This window comes from Lithobates pipiens, unplaced genomic scaffold (genome assembly GCF_037356315.1).
Source record: "Lithobates pipiens isolate NorthernLeopardFrog02 unplaced genomic scaffold, aLitPip1_a1.2 Scaffold_3, whole genome shotgun sequence".
Taxonomy (NCBI): domain Eukaryota; kingdom Metazoa; phylum Chordata; class Amphibia; order Anura; family Ranidae; genus Lithobates; species Lithobates pipiens.
This window is the reverse complement of record NW_027507790.1, coordinates 191,382,959-191,400,641: the sequence shown is the minus strand read 5'-3', so window position 1 is coordinate 191,400,641 and position 17,683 is coordinate 191,382,959. Positions and strand designations below refer to the sequence as shown.

Here is a 17,683-nt window from a genome sequence, read left to right as displayed (position 1 = left end):
CGTGGGTGCTCTCATGGATATGGGAGAAGGCTGGTCAGAGGACTGGGATGCGCTCTTGGCTCAGAGTGCATCTGCCGGGGTGCTCCCAGTTTCTCAGGCCCAGTCCAAGGTGGCAGATAAGACAGTCCAGAGTAAAAGTACTGCTGGGGAGATTTCTGCGGGGGCTCCTGCGGGGTCCGGTCCGGGGTCTTCCCCGGGGCGGGTTCTGCAGGGGTCACCGGAGGTTAGACTTTTAACGGCCTTGGGCGAGCGGCGCTCGTACGCCAATGTGGTGGGGTCCACGGCGCCGCTTGATCCAATATACAGGCAGTTTGGTACGGGGAACTTCCGGGTGCCTCCGGCGGATCAGTTCTCAGGGGCTAATACATGGTCCAGGGGGACTGGTGGGCAGGAAAGAAGGCGCCGGAATGTGGTGCAATTGAGGTGGGAGGGTGAAGGTCAGTGCCCCAGTAGAGGGCAAGTAGTAGATATGGTGCTTTCCCTGGGCATCAAAGTCGCGGAGATCTTTGCGGTAATACATCCCGCTGGATCCCGCGACTTTGATGTTAGTTTCATTAGTGCTGTCATTATGGAACTATTCATTACCACCTTTGGGCTTATTAAAAATGCAGAGCCCTGGAAAGGGTTCAGGGTCATTCCCATCAGTAGGCAAGAGGAAGTTAAGAATGTTACCATCTTGGTGCGGAATGAGAGCCTACCGCCGGAGGACATAAGTACCTGGTTGTGTAGGCATGGCCAGTTGCAGGCCCCACTGAGGAAAGGGTTGGACGAGCGCGGGGTGTGGACCGGGGCTTGGAATGCCAAGATTAAGTTGCGGAGGCAAGGTAACTCAGTTGCCCATATCCCAGGTAGTGCCTTCTTGGGCAGAGACCGCATATTGGTGTTCTACCCCGGTCAGCCCCGCCGCTGTTTCCGGTGTGGATGTCCAACCCACCTCAGTGCGGACTGCACAGTGGTTCGTTGTGCTAAGTGCAATAAATTTGGTCATTCGAGTGACTCTTGTGGACTCATCCAGTGCAACCTGTGTGGGCAGATGGGACACCCGTTCAGCAGGTGTCCCAGGGCTCACAGGGAAAAGTCAGGGGGTCCTACTGATGCCCCTTCCTCGGATGGGGTTCAGGGCCCGGGTGGAAATTTGTCCACTGACACTAGGCCAAGTGCTGAGGCCGTGTTGGTGGAGAAAGAAGGATGTCCTAGGGTGGAGGTTCCTGGCGGTGGGGTCCCTCCTCCTACAGTGTCTGAGAATGGGGAGCCTCCTCCCGTCGCTCCTTCTGCCGGTGATGGCCCTGGAGGGGTGGTGGCGCCCCGTAGGGGGTTGAGTCCGGTGGAGGGGAGGCGGAGGAGGGTCTCTAAAAAGAGGGGTACGAGGCGGAGGCCTGAGAGAGTGAGCTCTTCTCGTAGTAGGAGTCCTATTAGACCTTCTAGTCCCGTGCCTCCTTCTGCGCCGCCTGGACCTTCGGTGGTGGCGAGAGAATCTTCAGGCTCATCTATGTCGGAAGATGAGCAGGATTCTGACGCAGGGGAGGAAAGAGTATCTAAGGTGGGTGGTAAAGTATCTGAAGTGGTGTCAGAAGGTGTGAAGAGCCCGGTGTCAAGTGGTAGAGGTGGCATTGGGAAGAAAAATAGTAAGAAGAAGAAAAAAGACAGGGAAAAGTGGGATAAGCTTTTAGACAGCATGACCCCTGCTCAGTTTCTTAGGCTTTGGGCTCCTTATTCTTCGGGAGCAGAATCCTGAGTAAAAATTTTGAGTTAAGTTGTATAGTATTATTATTTTGTTCGTATTTTTGAAGATGTAATAGTTTGAAATGTAAAATATTGTACATATGGTAGCAGTTTTTGGATTAAAAAAATATCCACCTATATAGCAAACTATCTTGCTCGTTTTAAATAGAGCTTGCAGTCAGCGGTAGGAGCTTGTGTGTGCTGCCTGCGTGCTCTGAACCCAGCACACAGGAGAGGCTTCCCAGGAGAGCAGACGTACGTGGAGGAGCTCTGTGGAGAACCGCAGCTGTCTTGGACATCCGGCCTTATGGCGTCGGCCAGCCCAGGCTCGGGGCCCTCTTCCCGGCCTGGGGCTACAGCTCATCCCCCTGGTGGAAAGGAAGGCCTCTCCAGGGAGGAACGATTGTTTTTATCCACCCAAGTGGAGTTAAGCGACTGGACCCGGGCACAGCCGGGTGAAGACGGCTTGAAGCTGCAAAGGCGCAGGGTCAGGGTGAAAACCCTGATCCAGAAGGCAGTGGAGGTATACGGCAAGAAGATGGAAAGGCTGACGGCTCTCAGGAACTCCAGAGACCGTTCAGGAATCAAGAAGAGAGCAGAGTACAGAGATACCATAGAAGATCTTAAAGCTGAATGCAAAGACCTCTGGCAGCTCCTGGGCGGTCTCTGTGAGAGAGGAGTAGGAGAGAGAGGATTCCTGCTTGAAATAAAACGGGAACTCCTGAGAATGAGCCAGGAGGGCTCCCAAGCAGTAAGGAGGGGAACGCAGAAGAGCTTACCCAAGCCGGCTGTGGAAGACCCTTCGGCAAGTGTGGAGGAAGAGAGAAGCCAGCATCCCGGTACAGACATCAGTGAGGACGGTGCCCCCCTTGGAGCAGTAAGCACGGAGGGTCCCCGGGTCCATGTAAGTCCGCCTGCCCAGTCCGTGATTGGGGCAAGGGTTGACCCGGGTAGGGTACCCGGTGAAGTGTTGGGAGGCTCCAGGGGAGAGGGAAGAGCGGGAAGTGTGGAGTGCCAAGGGAAAAAACTGGTAGTAGTCCTCACCCGGAGCCATCTGGAAGGGCCGGTACAACCTGTTGTCAGCAAGTCCGCGGCTGATGGTGCAGCACAGGCCCCCCCAGTGATCCAGGGTGATCCGTCGGTCCCCTATGCGGTGCGAGGGTTGCCGGCCATAATGGCGGCCCCCGCCGCGGCCGCACGTGGTGAGGGGATGGAGTCTGTGGCGCCAATGGCGTCTGTGGCGTCTGTGAAAACATGTGTGGAAAGGAGATCTTCTTCCGCTGCGGACACCATAGCGGGACATGTCGCGGGAAGATCCGCGTCATTTCCGGCGCAGAGGGCCGCGTCCGGAAGTGGCTCCCGCGGACCGGAAGTGACTGACAATGCGTCCCCGGAAGTGCAGGAAATGTCCGAAAAGACTGTGGAGTCACCACATGATACTGCCCACGGCCTCTCGGTCGGGGCGGAAGGAATGGACGAGGGTTTGGGAGACCCACTGGGTACTATCTCGGAGGGGCAGGGGGAATCCCCTGGTGTGGATCTCCCGGCCAGGCAGGGGAGCTGGGGTGAATCCCCTATGGGAGAGTTGGGAGCGGAATGCCCCGCACTGAAATTTATAAGGGAGCTAGAGGGATCCCAGCGGGAGGAGGTGATGGAAGATGCCTCCCCCCAGGGTCCTGCAGTAGAGGTGGCTAGTGCCCCGCCCCCCATGGAAAGGGTGAGGAGGAAAGTAAGTGTCACAGGTGGGCCAGAGGGTGGGAAAACAGCATCAGCTCAGCCTGGGCCTTCCGGCCTGGTTCACGGGGAGCCTGACCCTTCCCCCGCAGGCCCCAATGTCATCTTGAGCACGCAAGCCGAGGCTAACCTCCTGAGTGCCCTGAAAACTGGACGTTCGTTTGCCCAGGTGGCAGGTACGTCTGTGCCCCTAAGGCCCCTGTACGGCCAGTTTGGTGCCCAGAACTTCAGGGCCCCCCCCGAGGAGCAGTTCCAAGGGGCGAATGCCTGGTCCAGGGGTACAGGGGGTCCCGAAAGGCGCAGGCGCAACGTGGTGCAGCTCAGGTGGGAGGGAGCGACCGCTTGTCCCAGCAGGGGTCAAGTGATTGATTACCTGTTGGAGCTTCGGTTTAAGGTTTCAGACCTGTTCGCAGTGATACATCCTGCGAACTCGAAAGAGTTCGATATTAGCTTCGTCTCCGTGGTCTCCATGGAGCTTTTCCTGACCCTCTACGAGATTGTCGGGAGGTCTGAACCATGGAAAAGTTTCCGGGTAGTGCCTCTCTCGAGGCAGGAGGAAATTAAAAACATCACTGTGCTGGTCAGGAACGAGTCTCTCCCGCCTGAGGACATCGCCACCTGGCTGGTGCGGTACGGACAGCTCCAGTCAGGGCTGAGGAAGAGCCTTGACGAGCGCGGGGTCTGGACGGGTGCGTGGCAGGTCAGGATCCGGCTCAAGCGCCAGGGCAACACCGTGGCGCACGTTCCCGGTAGCGCGTTTATCGGGCGAGACCGGATCCTGGTCTTCTACCCCGGCCAGCCCCGTAGGTGTTTCAAGTGCGGCAGTCCTGCACACCTCAGTGCAGACTGCACAATGCCTCGGTGCGTGAGATGTAATGGCTTCGGCCATTCATCTGATGGTTGCAGACTGATAGTCTGCAACCTCTGCGGGGAAATGGGGCACCCCTTCAGCCGTTGCCCCAAGGCTTTCCGGGGGCATCAGGCGGACGGGGCTGCCCCAGGCCCAGGGGGTGATGGTGACCCTAGACAAAGTGGAGCCCCCAATCCCCCAGAGCCACAGAGGGAGGATCCCCCCCTCCCTCAAAGGGTTAGGCCCCCCAGGCGTGAGCAGGGGGCGGGTCGGGTGGTTGGAGATCCAATAGGTGGTTGCCCAGTAGACCCCCCGGCCCAGCCTGGGTCAAGGAGGGATGGGGTAGTGACAGGTAGACCGGCTGATAAGCCGGTAAAAGCCAATAAATCATCCATTAAAAAGCCTCAGACCCCCCCCTCCCCCCCCTCCCCCTCCTCCCCCAGCTCCCCGTGCTCCCGGCTCCTCCCCTGCCCCCCCCCCCCGGCCCATCCCTCCCCCTTGTACTAAGCTTCCCCCCCCCCTTCCCATCCCCCATCCCCTGTGTCCTTGGATACAACCCCCCCAAGCCTAGGCCTGGCTGTTAACCCTATGCCCCCCCCAGATTCTTCTGGGGTGGGTGCCAAATGCCAAGCTTACCTGGCAGCAGAAAATCCTTCAGAGACCCCTATGGACACTACTGGTCCTGGGAAAGGGGCAAATAAACGGCCCAAGGACCTATCAAGTGGTAGATCGGACGGAGAGAGTGGGAGGGAGCCCCTACATATTGAGTGGGAAAAAAAGAAAACAAAGAAAAAGAAGAGAAGGAGCCCGGGGAAGGAGGGCGGCGGGGGTTCTCAGCCTGAAACCAGTTCGGGGGCGGGAGGGGGTCCCTCGCTTGCCCTCTGGAACCGGTTTGGGGTCCTCTCCTCGGACTCCGAGGAGGATTAATGTTATGATCATGGGATTAAGGATCGTCTGATATGGGCAGTTTGAATAGATCCTGTCTGTCCAAAAGCATTTATGCAAGTTGTTCTTTAGTTCTTTTTTGCTCAAGTATGAGTTTTTCTTAAGTTCTTGATTATGTAAATCAGTAGCAGTTTTATTTTAATAAAAAAATTTCCACCTATATAGCAAACTATCTTGCTTGTTTTAAATAGAGCTTGCAGTCAGCGGTAGGAGCTTGTGCGTGCTGTCTGCGTGCTCTGAACCCAGTATACACCGCTATATCCACCTATATAGCAAACTATCTTGCTCGTTTTAAATAGAGCTTGCAGTCAGCGGTAGGAGCTTGTGCGTGCTGTCCGTGTGCTCTGAACCCAGTATAAACCACTATATCCACCTACATAGCTCTTCTCTATTTGAGCCATCTGCCATCTGCAGGAGTTATTGGAAGTTGTGTGTGCCTCCAGCACAATATACACTACCCAATTGCTGTTTTTCCCAACTCCCTTCAGGCCATTACCATGTCTGGAAGGCCAGCAAGGAGAGGCAGACAGGCGCGAGCCGATAAAAGAGGGCAAGCAGGCTCTGTGTCTAGAGACAACAGTGCTGGTCATGGACGCGGTGCATCGTCATCATCAGCACGTGGCCATTGTCCTTCTTTTCAGCAGCTGGACATGTTGAACCGCAACATGCCAACGACTTGGTAGAGTGGATGACCAAGCCCTCTTCATCCTCCTCATCCTCTCTCAACCAAGCTCAGTGTACTAGCAAAGCAGCTGCCAACGCATCGTCTTCCCTCCTCTCAATGTCATCATCAGTGACTCCTTCCCTAGACCCACAACGTCCTCCTGAGGAGTCTCCTGAACTCTTTGAGCACAGTGTTGGGTACATGCTCCAGGAGGATGCCCAGTGTTTTGTAGGCTCTGATAATGATACTCAGCTAGAGGAAGGCAGTAGCCTGAATGCAGAGAGAGGGGATGCTCAAGAAGGACAGCAATCTGGCAGTCATGTTCCACAAGCTGCAGCATACTGCCAGGTTTGCTCCAGCGATGAAGAGGGAGGGGATGATGAGGGCACTGACTCCACGTGGTTGCCTGGTAGGAGAGAGGAGGAGGAGGCACATGTCCAACGAGCCAGGATGCCCTCCGGGGGCCAGCTTAGGGGCAGCACACCGACTGAATCACACTGCAGAGCTCCGCCTGTGCAGGGCGCTGCCTCTGCGCGTTATTCTAAAAGTTCTTTGGTGTGGGCCTTTTTTGAGACAAGTGCATCAGATCGCACCGCTGCTATTTGCAACATATGTCTCAAGCGTATCTCGCGTGGCCCAAACATCAGCCGCTTGGGCACCACATGCTTGACCAGACATATGTTGACCTGCCATGCAGCTCGTTGGCAAGCGTACCTCAAAGACCCACACCAAAGAACAAAGTGGACCTCTCCTTGCTCCTCATCAGCTGGGATCTCCAACCCCCACTAGACCTTCAGTCCTCTCTGAAACCTGCTCTGAGAGGAATGAAGGTGTAGAATTAGGTGTGTCACAGCCAAGTGCTTCCGGGCACTCTGCTAGCAGTACACCCACGTCCGATTATAGCAGGCAAATATCCCTGCCCCAGCTGCTGGACCGGTGAAAGAAGTTCACTCCCAGCCATCCACATGCCCAGCGGTTGAATGCTAGCTTGGCTAAATTGCTAGCACTTCAACTGCTGCCTTTTCAGTTGGTAGACTCGGCCCCCTTCCGTGAGTTTGAACAATGTGCGGTTCCTCAGTGGCAGGTCCCCAAACGCCACTTTTTCTCACAGAAGGCGATTCCGGCTCTCTACCGGCATGTGGAAGGCAATGTCCTTGCCTCGCTGGACAGGGGGCGGTCAGCGGTAAGGTGCATATTACCGCTGACTCATGGTCCAACAGGCATGGACAGGGACGTTACCTGTCTTTCACAGCCCATTGGGTCACTCTTCTGGCAGCTGGGAAGGATGCAGGACTAGGTGCAGTAGTGTTGGAGGTTGTTCCGCCACCACGCCTCCAAAATGCTACTATTGGTTGTGACACACCTCTCTCCTCCACCCCCTCCTCTTCTTCTTCCTCAATTGCCTCTTCCAGTGCTCTGTCCTCAGAACCAGCGGTGCTCCGTAGGCGTTCCAGGGGCTACGCAAGTACGCAGGCAAAACAATGCCATGCCGTGCTTGCGCTGGTTTGTTTGGGGGACAGGAGCCACACTGGGGCAGATGTTTTGTCAGCTCTGCAGGGGCAGGCCGAGAGGTGGTTGACGCCATGCCAGCTTAAGCCAGGAATGGTGGTTTGCGACAATGGCACCAACCTCCTCTCCGCCCTCCGACAGGGACAACTGACCCATGTGCCCTGTGTAGCTCACGTCCTTAACCTGGTGGTGCAGCGGTTCTTGGGCAGGTACCCGGGCTTACAGGATGTCCTAAAGCAGGCCAGGAAAGTCTGTGTGCATTTCCACCGATCATTTAATGCCTGTGCTCGGCTGGCTGAGCTCCAAAAGGAGTTGAACCTGCCCAAGAACCGCCTTATATGTGACATGCCCACCAGGTGGAACTCAACGTTGGCCATGCTGCAGCGGCTGCACACACAGCAGAGGGCCATCAATGAGTACCTGTGCGACTACGGCACCAGGACAGGGTCAGGGGAGCTCGGTTTTTTCTCACCACGCCAGTGGGGCATGATCAGGGATGCATGCACTGTCCTGTCACCGTTTGAGGAGGCCACAAGGATGGTGAGCAGTGACAGTGCATGCATCAGTGACACTGTACCTCTTGTCCACCTCTTGGAGCATACGCTGCGTGGAATAATGGACAGGGCACTTGAGGCATAACAGAGGCAGGAAGAGGAGGACTTCCTTGCCTCTCAAGGCCCCCTTTATCCAGACAGTGTTCCTGCTGTGCCACCCATCACACAGGAAGAGGATGAGGAGGAGGAAGAGGAGGAGGAGGATGATGATGATTGTGTCAGCATGGAGGTGGAGGCTGGCACTCAGCATCAGCAGCAGCAGCAGTCTTGTAGGGATGATTTACAGTTCCAAGAAACCCGTGGACTTGTACGTGGCTGGGAGGAGGTAGCTGCGGATCATGTTGTCCTTAGTGACCCAGAGGACTCCGGACCGAATGCCTCAGCTAACCTACGCTGCATGGCCTCCCTGATCCTGCAAAGCCTGCGGAAGGATCCTCATATTCTTCGGATCAAGGAGAGGGACCATTACTGGCTGGCCACTCTCCTTGATCCACGGTACAAGGGTAAGGTTGCCGACCTTATCTTGCCATCGCAGAGGGAGCAAGGGATGAGAAATCTCCGGGAGGCCGTGCAGAAAGGTCTGTGCAACGCGTTCCCAGAGACTGGGAGGTTACAAACTCCTGGTCCTGGACAACGTGTTGCTGAGGCATCGGTCAGAAGGAGCGGTGGAGAAGATGGCCGTCTGACTTATGCTTTCAGACAATTTTTTAGTCCGCAGCCCCAAGGTATGATCGGTTCCAGCAACCATCGCCAGCGTCTGATTTACATGATGCAGGAATACCTAGGGGCAAGGTCAGACTTGGACACCTTTCCCACCGAAAATCCTCTGGCTTACTGGGTCTTGAGGATGAATCACTGGCCAGAGCTTGCACAGTATGCAATTGAGCTACTGGCCTGTCCGGCATCCAGCGTTCTTTCAGAACGCACCTTCAGTGCTGCTGGTGGCTTTGTTACCGATCACAGGGTGCGCCTGTCCACCGAATCAGTTGATCGACTGACCTTCATCAAGATGAATCAGTCTTGGATCACCCACAGCTACCAAGCACCTGAAGCTGATGTAACCGAATAATTTTTTTTGAAATATCACATCCCTTCAAGACTGCCTATGCTGATGCTGAGTGACTGTCCTTGTATGTTGATTGTCTATCCTCTTCCTCCTCCGCTGATATGTTGGAAGAACATTTCTGGTTCTGGGTAATGCCATCAGCCCAATTTTTCTGCCCCTGTTTAACAGGGGCGTTTAATTACAATTTTTGATGCAATGCTTTGCAGCAGGGCTAATTCCTGCACTAAAACTAGAGTATATGGGAGAGGTTGCAGTGTCGTGGCACCAGCACCAGTGCCTAAGGCCCAATTTTTCTGCCCCTGTTTAACAGGGACATGTAATTACAATTCTTGATATAATATTTCACAGGAGGGCCCGTTCCTGTGCCCACCCAGAGTAACTGTGAGGACACCAGCACCACAACCACCAAAGGTCAATTTTTCTACCACTGTTCAACAATGGCATGTAATTACAATTCTTGATATAATCGTTCACAGCAGGGCGCTCCAGCGCCCACCAAGAGTCACTTTGAGGGCTTACAATGTTGTGGCAAAAGCAACACCTTGTTCCGCCATTTCTGCAGAGCATATAGGGCAGGCCCCTACTTTCAAACATCCAACTTACAAACATCTCCTACTTGCAAACAGAAGGAGACAACAGCAAGTGAGATGAAAAAAAAAGTATAACAAAACAAATTATACAGGGGTGATAACCCTTCCCTATGTTTTCCAAAAAGCTTAAAAATAGTTTTTTTGACTGGAGCTACACTTTAAAAATGTACCAGTTGAAAATTACAAACAGATTCAACTTAACACAACAAACCTACACAGTCCCTGTCTTGTTTGCACCGCTTGTATACTGCTGTTCTGAGTATATAGGGCCTGGGGGCCACACGCATTTCCTTTTGTTAATATGGGTACGGGGTTCCCCTTAATATGCGTACAAGACCCAAAGGGGCTGGTAATGGGCAGGGAGGGCAACCCATGCCATTTTCTCAATGATTTTCAACCATATTGCAGGAACCAGATATAACATTAAAACCGCAAGCAGTTTTAAATGATGTTATTTCCGTTAAATGTCATTTTGTGCAGGGACTGTTCTAAACACGGGAAACACGTGGCACTTCACAGGCATACTACAGACACCCCCCAGGCATGATATTTAAAGGAACATTTCACTTTTTTTTTCACTTTAATCGTCATTAAAATCAGTGCTCCCGCCAAAACGGCCATTTTTAAAAACATTTTAGGCATTGACCCATGTCCCCTGGGGCAGGAGCCAGGTCCCCAAACCCTTTTTAGGACAGCATCTTGCATATTAGCCGTTAAAATTAGCACTTTTAATTTCGAACGTTCAAATCCCATAGACTTCAATGGGGTTCTAAAGTTCGTACGAATTTGGGGTCCGTTCGAAAGTTCTGGTGCGAACCGAACCAGGGGGGGTGTTCGGCTCATCCCTAGCTGCCAATCACTTTCACACAGCCAGCAGCGAGGTGTCTCCTCCCCTCCTCCCGTGGTTTCTGAGCTGTCCCCTGCTCACAGGAGCCCAGGAACACAATCGGCAGCTGGGGAGAGAGATTGCAGTAGGCTCAAGGAAATCCATACCTCAATATCACTTTCAAATAGTGAAACTGTAAGTGATGTCAGTTCATTTCAGATGCACCCTTTCCTGGCCAGTACAGCCAGGGCACACTTCTAACAAAAAATAGGGGTGTGTATCTATCACAGGGTGGTGTCTGCGGATATACTAAAAAAATAAATAAAAAAAACAATTGCCACGTCCTAGTCATAACTTCAAATGATAAAAGATTGCGGGGGAAAGGGGAAAAAGAGGGAAAAGAGAAACGAACCTTCACACAAAAGACCTCAGAGAACAGTGTTGGTTCTATTGGACTTTTTAGGCAATAAAAAAATAAATAACCATTTATTCAAAAATATTATTTATTTAAAAAAAATAAAAAATAAAAAATTTTTAGAACAGAAAAAGAGGGGGTTATAAAAACATATCAAGTACTGCTTTATATCCTGTCAATGTTAGCATAGTCTAAACAAAATCCATATTAATTTTGATATATCTAAAACATGACAGATAATACATTAATACAGAAAGCAAATACGACAGGGTATCAGGTGCAGAACTAAAACTCAGATATGTTCTGGCGCTCTACATGTTTCCTGTTTTCGAGCAACGCTTCCTCAGGAGCTTTAACAATTTTCTAAAATGCAGAGAATATATCAATCAGATCAGTACCATAAAATGTTTCACATATATTTATACAGTCTATCAAAATAATAACAAAAAAAAAAAAAGGAGGGGGAGGGGAAAGAAAGGGAGGGGGTATGGATAGGGGATATATGTTGTGAGGACTCCCATGATTTGATTTGAAACAGTATGGGAACGGATGTGACATTTGAATTTCATACATATAGTGTCAGTGATTTAAAAAAAGGACAAATAATAATACATTTACTTACGTTTCTTCATGGGTATACCCCAAGAGAAATGTGCAGGAGGGGGAATAGTAACAGAAAAGTATTTTTCCAAGTGGATAAACAACAAGTTTGTTCTTCGGCAACACACTTTGGTCTATATAGGAGCCTACAATTTAGTATAGAGGCTTCAGGTGCTATATAGTGTAAGGTAGCCAAGAAGAAGAGGGGGGAGTTTTATGGTACCCCGTATTCTGTGTGAACAAAAATAGAAAGAATATCTTTTAGGGTATTGGTGAAAGTTAAAGAGAAATTTATATATAGATATATATTAAATTTAATATAACATAGGAGAGGGTGTATAACATCTATTGTATTAAAAGATGAATAGAGTGGTGTAAACAAAATTTAAGACAGCTAATTCAACAAGTTGTCCATGATTTGTATGAGACTTGCTTCCAATAAGTAATAATTGTGTGTAATAGTTGCATAAAGCACAGTGTATAGAGGTACTTAATAATAATAGCAACAAGGAGAGAGGAAATAGTGTGCAATGCAAATGTGCTAAGAATGTGCTAATAAAAGCAGAGTGGAAAGAAAAGAAAAAGAATGAGGAGGTTAGTGTGTTGTTATATCACCTTCGGATTGAGTTGGTCGCTCCTTGTAGTGTTTTAAGGCAGGCAGATTCTCCCAAATGAGCCCAAATAGAAAGGGGATCCTTGTAGCCCCTACAGTATTTCGCTTGGTAAGGGAATGGGAGCGCTGTGCATGAACGCCGGCCCCATGTGTCCGGCTTATGCACAGCTATCCCGGTAGTGGCGTCACTCCGCAATGGGCGGACGTGACGCTCACCAGCCTGGCCACGCCCCCTCGGGTGGCTCCAATCCAACACAAAGCCGCTGACCGGAAGAACGATGTCCCCGCAGTCGGCGCACTAATCGGAAAGGGGGCGGAACGATCGTCCCGCCCCCCCCCCCGTCCAAACAAACATGCCGTACATTAAAGGAGACACCACACAGGCACCTCCACGCCGATGGATCGGCCGAGTCCATCACCCCGAGGTGAACTCCAAGGAAGAGTGGGTGTGAACCAACCTCCCCCATGGAGCAGCGCCAACCCGCAGACCCCGAGAACAAGGCGACGGGGCCACTGCGGGCGGCGCTCGAGTGGCCGCATACTGCAAACAAATCGGTCCAGCACAAAAAAAAAACATTCAATAAACAAGAAGTAAAAAATTTGAAATAAAAAATTAAAATAATAATATTAAGACATAAATTTACATTTAAATCACATATAAATTATATATATTTTAAATATATATATATTTATAGTAAACCGATGCCCTATATACCTAGGTAGACTTAGAGGACACTATCAAGATATCCAAACATCTACAGTGGCATCAGTGGGGCTGGCAAGCAAGAAAAAAAAAAAGGGGGGGGGGGTTTGTGTTTATTGATCAAAAATAAGATTTAAAGAAATGGTTTGTATGATTGGGTCTCGTTTAGGCCTGGAGCTTGAGTGGCATTTAGTCTCTCAATCCAAATAGTCTCTTTTTGTAAAATGCGCTTGTCCCAATTACCACCCCGGGGGTCTTTTGGTATAATCTCCAAGACACTAAACGTGACACAAGTTGCATCAAACGCATGGCATAAATCAATATGTCTACTGGTCGTTGTTAGCATTTTTCCATTTGAGGAAACGTAAACATGATCTTTAATGCGTTGCCATAAACATATCATAGTCTTTCCGACATAAAAGGCTCCGCAGCTGCAGGTCATTAGATATACTACACCCTGCGTTTTGCAGTCTGCTCTAAAATTTAGATGGAAAATTTCTCCATTTGGAAGTGCGATTTCTGCACCCTGTTGTATCCAGGGGCAGAAATCGCAGTTCCCACATTTGTATAGTCCATTACATTTCCTTGTGTCTTGTCTGTTTGTCGAATAAAAACTTGAGACCAGGCGATCCCGTAGTGAGGTAGTTCGTCTAAAAGTTAGACGGGGTTTTGCTCCTATATGTTTTTTAATTACAGAGTCTTGGTGTAGAATATGCCAATGATTTGTAAGGATGTTGCGAACTTCTTCGTGTTGGGATGAAAAACGCGTAACAAGTCTTAAATCAGTTTTCATTTCAGAGTTGTGATTTCTCCTAGGTTATAGTAAGGTATTTCTCGGTTCTCTACAGGCTCTGTTGTAAGCCTTTCGCAACAGAGATTTGCTATAGCCTCTAGCTAGCAATCGTGTACGGAGAAGACAGGCTTCCCTGTGGAAGTCCTTATCGTGAGTGCAATTTCTGCGTAATCTAACGTATTGCGCATAGGGAATATTCCTTACTAATGGGGCAGGATGAGCACTCGCTGCATGGAGTAGAGTGTTCCCTGCAGTCTCTTTACGGAACAATTTGGTAGCCAGACAGTTGTTCTTATCTTTAAAAATTTCCAGATCTAAGAAGGTAATTTTTTCAGAGTCTGTATTGAGGGTGAATTTCAAGTTGTATGTATTGATGTTAATTACTTTAATGAATTCAGTCATCATTGTAATTGTTCCTGTCCAGATTATGAAAATGTCATTGATGTATCGCATCCATGACATAACATGATCGGTATACTCAGAAAGAGCTTCATCTGAGAATATGTCACGTTCCCACCCCCCCAGGTACAGGTTCGCATAGGCCGGCGCACAGCACGTACCCATAGCAACCCCCTGCACCTGGAGGTATTGGGAACCATTGAAACTAAACCAGTTGTGTATCAAAATAAAATTGAGAAGGATTAGAATAAATTCATTGTATTTCCATCTAGTATGTGGTTCCTCATACAGAAAGGTGCGTACCATCCCGACACCCTTCTCGTGAGGAATGCTGGAGTATAAAGCTTCAACATCTAAAGACATGAGAAGGGTGTCGGGAGGGATCACCATACCCTCAATCTTCTTCAGAAGATCGAGTGTGTCTCTAGTGTATGAAGATAAGCTTATTATATGCGGCACTAATAATTCCCCTAATACCAAAGATGGTGCATTGTTTACTCCCACTGATGCTGGGACATTTTCTACTCCAATTGGCTGCGGTTTGGATCCCCCTAAATCCTGAAGCACAGTAAAGCAGCCCTTTGCTATTTGGAGACCCCTGACATATCAAGTAAAAATAAAAGAAAAAAGTTTAAGAAATAAAAATCTGAAAATAAAAAAAAATTGAGGAAAACTTCTGTAACCCCGCACACCTGTGCGAACGCAAGTCCAGGGCGTGTATGCACATGTAAACCGCAGTCGCATCCTATGTGTGGCGTATCGCCGCAAATGTCAAAGTGAGAACAAAAATTCTAGCACAAAAGCTACTAGTTATCGCTAAACTGATGAGCTGTAAAGGCTTTTAAAGCGTCACCTATTGGGATCTTTGGGCACCATTGTTTTTGCCAATATCCCGTGTGCATGTATCTATTTACTCAATGCAACCTTATCTTTTATATTTTACCCAAAAATCAGTATTATATGGTGTACTTTTGCATTAACATTAATTTTAATATTTTTTTTCCTAAAAATTTGCTTTTAACAAACAGTTGTGGAAATATCACGAGAAACAAAAATTTGCAACTATCACCTTTTTATTCTTCAGGGCCCCTGTTTTTGGAAAATATGTTCTGGGGGTTTATTTTATTGCCACAAATTAGGATTTTTACATGTATGCTAAAAATAAAAAATACATTTCTCTGGAGCCCGATTGGATATTGTTAGTTGAAGGCATCTTTACTAATCATTTATTTCTGAGCATCAAGAAGTTCCTGGATCCCAGTCGCACTCATTATGCAAGAACATACTCTGTCTAGCTAGTGAGGGCTATCACATTGATTTGTTAAATTTGTGGGGTAGAGATTAGTTCAAGGTGGTGGGAGTAGGGTGTTTTACCTTTAAATCACAAGTTCCTGTATAAACAATAAAATTATTATAGTATTACCAAAAGTATTTGAAGGTTACCACAATGTGCCTGCACTTTGTCAGTAGTGTTAGCTTGGACTCGCTTTTGTAATGGTCACATTCACTTTAAACTTGAATGACTCTGCAAAGCACAACTACTTCAATATTCCTGCAGGATCAGTAGCCACAGCCAGAGTATAAGCTGTAGGAAAATGGCAAAATCTGGCATTTTATGGATTTCACTGGTCTACAAGGAGAAAGCCTCCGAAACTGAAGTACGGTAGCTACATCTTACCTTACCTTACCTTAGCGATTACGCACTGTGGGGTAAAGGACGCAGTGCAGATGGAATGTTTGGATATTTCACGGTTCATTTCTTTCTTGAGATTGCTTTTGCAATTTGAGCAACCATGCAAAACTAGCAGTCACTACTATGATTGGTGGGTTCCCGCCACACTACTGGGACTGCAAAAGGCATGGACTATTTCTTCTTGTTTAGCCAATGATGCAGATAAATTGCACATGTAATGCAACAATGAGGGGCCCAACTCTTGTCCTGATCCCCTATTTTGCATCCAAATATTCAGAACAAGGGGCATCTGGCAGATATTTTATACATCCAGTTTAATGAATATAGAATCACTAGAATGAATACTTTAAAACACTGCAAACAGTTAATGTTTTATTGTATTATAAGAACAGATAGTAAAGCCCAAACTCCAGTTCTTAAAAATGTTCTCTCAACTATCCTTCATACCCTGTACACTTCCCTATTACTAATCTGGTCACATGATTATCCTTGCAGCACTGCAGCAGCCTCTCTGAAGCTGCTGGATCACGTGACCAGAATGGATGGGATTAAAAATTTGTAAGAACACTTTTTCTTTTTTTTTTTTTAACAGGGTATGCATGGACAGGTAGGAGAGGAGGAAGGGGGGGGGGGAGTTAGAGTTGGGCTTTTCTTCCACTTAATTGCTTAATTTTCAGTAAATATATTATTTTATGTGCTTTTTTTTTTACCTTGCAGTATAAAAAAAAATCTAAAATGTTTGGTACTATGAATGTGCAAGGAAGAAAAAAATGAAGCTGTAACCAAATGCATGTTTTGACAGATCAAACTTGGCCAGTTGCTTCAGACTCAAGAAGAAGTGAGCTGTGGAAATATGGATGTGGAGGTGATTGAAAAGGTTCCTGTCTTGTCTACACCAACAGGCTCATGCACCCAGCTGATGGAATTCAACATGTACAGTGATTACCAGAACCAATGGTGTCCTCCTGCCCAAGCACTTCTCACACAGGGTGATACTACCATGTCTATGCCACAAACTGTTCATCATATTAACGAAGGAGGCTCAGAGGCCATACAGCAATCAGAATTGTAAAGTGCAACATGTTTGCCTGTTTCGAATATCACCAGGTTTGGACCATTGGACTATAGGAACAGTGATGTTAAACTGCCCCCAGCTTTGTATTGGGGGTAGGGGTTGATAACCTAAATGTATCTTATTTTGATGCTTTGCCACTTGCTATATACATTTTTTGTTTTTTTCTTAATTATTTTATTTCTTATTTTTTCCACTGTTCTTTTAATGTTAATGTTTAATTTTTTTTCCTATTACAAGGAATGTAAAAATCCCTTGTAATAGAAATAAGCACAACAGGGCCTCTTTACTGAGGGATCTGGGGTAAAAAAAAAATGTAATTTTGACTTAACTACCTCCCTCCCGCTGTACAGACAAATCGACAACCTGTTTATGGCAGAGTGGGAGGATAAATATGTATTTGGCAGAAGACCCCCTCAAGTCAGGTTTTATAGATGACCACCTGTTCATCTGGGAGGGAACAGAAGAATCTGTGATTGAGTTTTTGGGGTACCTGAATAACAATTCCAATAACATCAAACTGGAATATGTGATAAGTGATCAATCTGTCAATTTTTTGTATCTAACTATTGAGTTGGATAGGAATGCTTTGAGTACTAAAGTTTATTTTAAATCAATGGATCATAATCGTTTTTTGTCTATTAGAAGTGGTCACCACCCGGCCTGGATAAAATATATTCCTAAGGGCCAAATTTTGATGGTCCACAGAAACTGCATGGAAAAAAAAGATTTTATTGCACAAATCGACTGTGCTCAAAAATAGATTTCTTCAGAAAGGATACAAAAATTTTCTCGATAAAACCATCCAAGAGGTAGCAGAAATGCCTAGAGAACAGTGCTTAAGGAAAAAGGATGACCTAATATTGGATAATAAACATCAATGGGGTTTCATAACAAATTTCCATTGCCAGTATAAGGAGATTGAGTTGATCTTC

General features: G+C 48.1%; 1 protein-coding gene across 1 annotated transcript in view; it reads left to right on the top strand.

The window, feature by feature from the left end:
* Positions 1–17,365, top strand: part of LOC143940863 (interleukin-31 receptor subunit alpha-like) — a 139,387-nt gene extending 122,022 nt beyond the window's left edge. Inside the window, exon 16 of the mRNA XM_077462653.1 lies at positions 16,479–17,365. Within this exon, the coding sequence (XP_077318779.1) occupies positions 16,479–16,748 (270 nt within the window). The 3' untranslated portion in view covers positions 16,749–17,365. The remainder of the gene's footprint in view (positions 1–16,478) is intronic.
* The last annotated feature ends 318 nt before the right edge of the window (positions 17,366–17,683 follow it).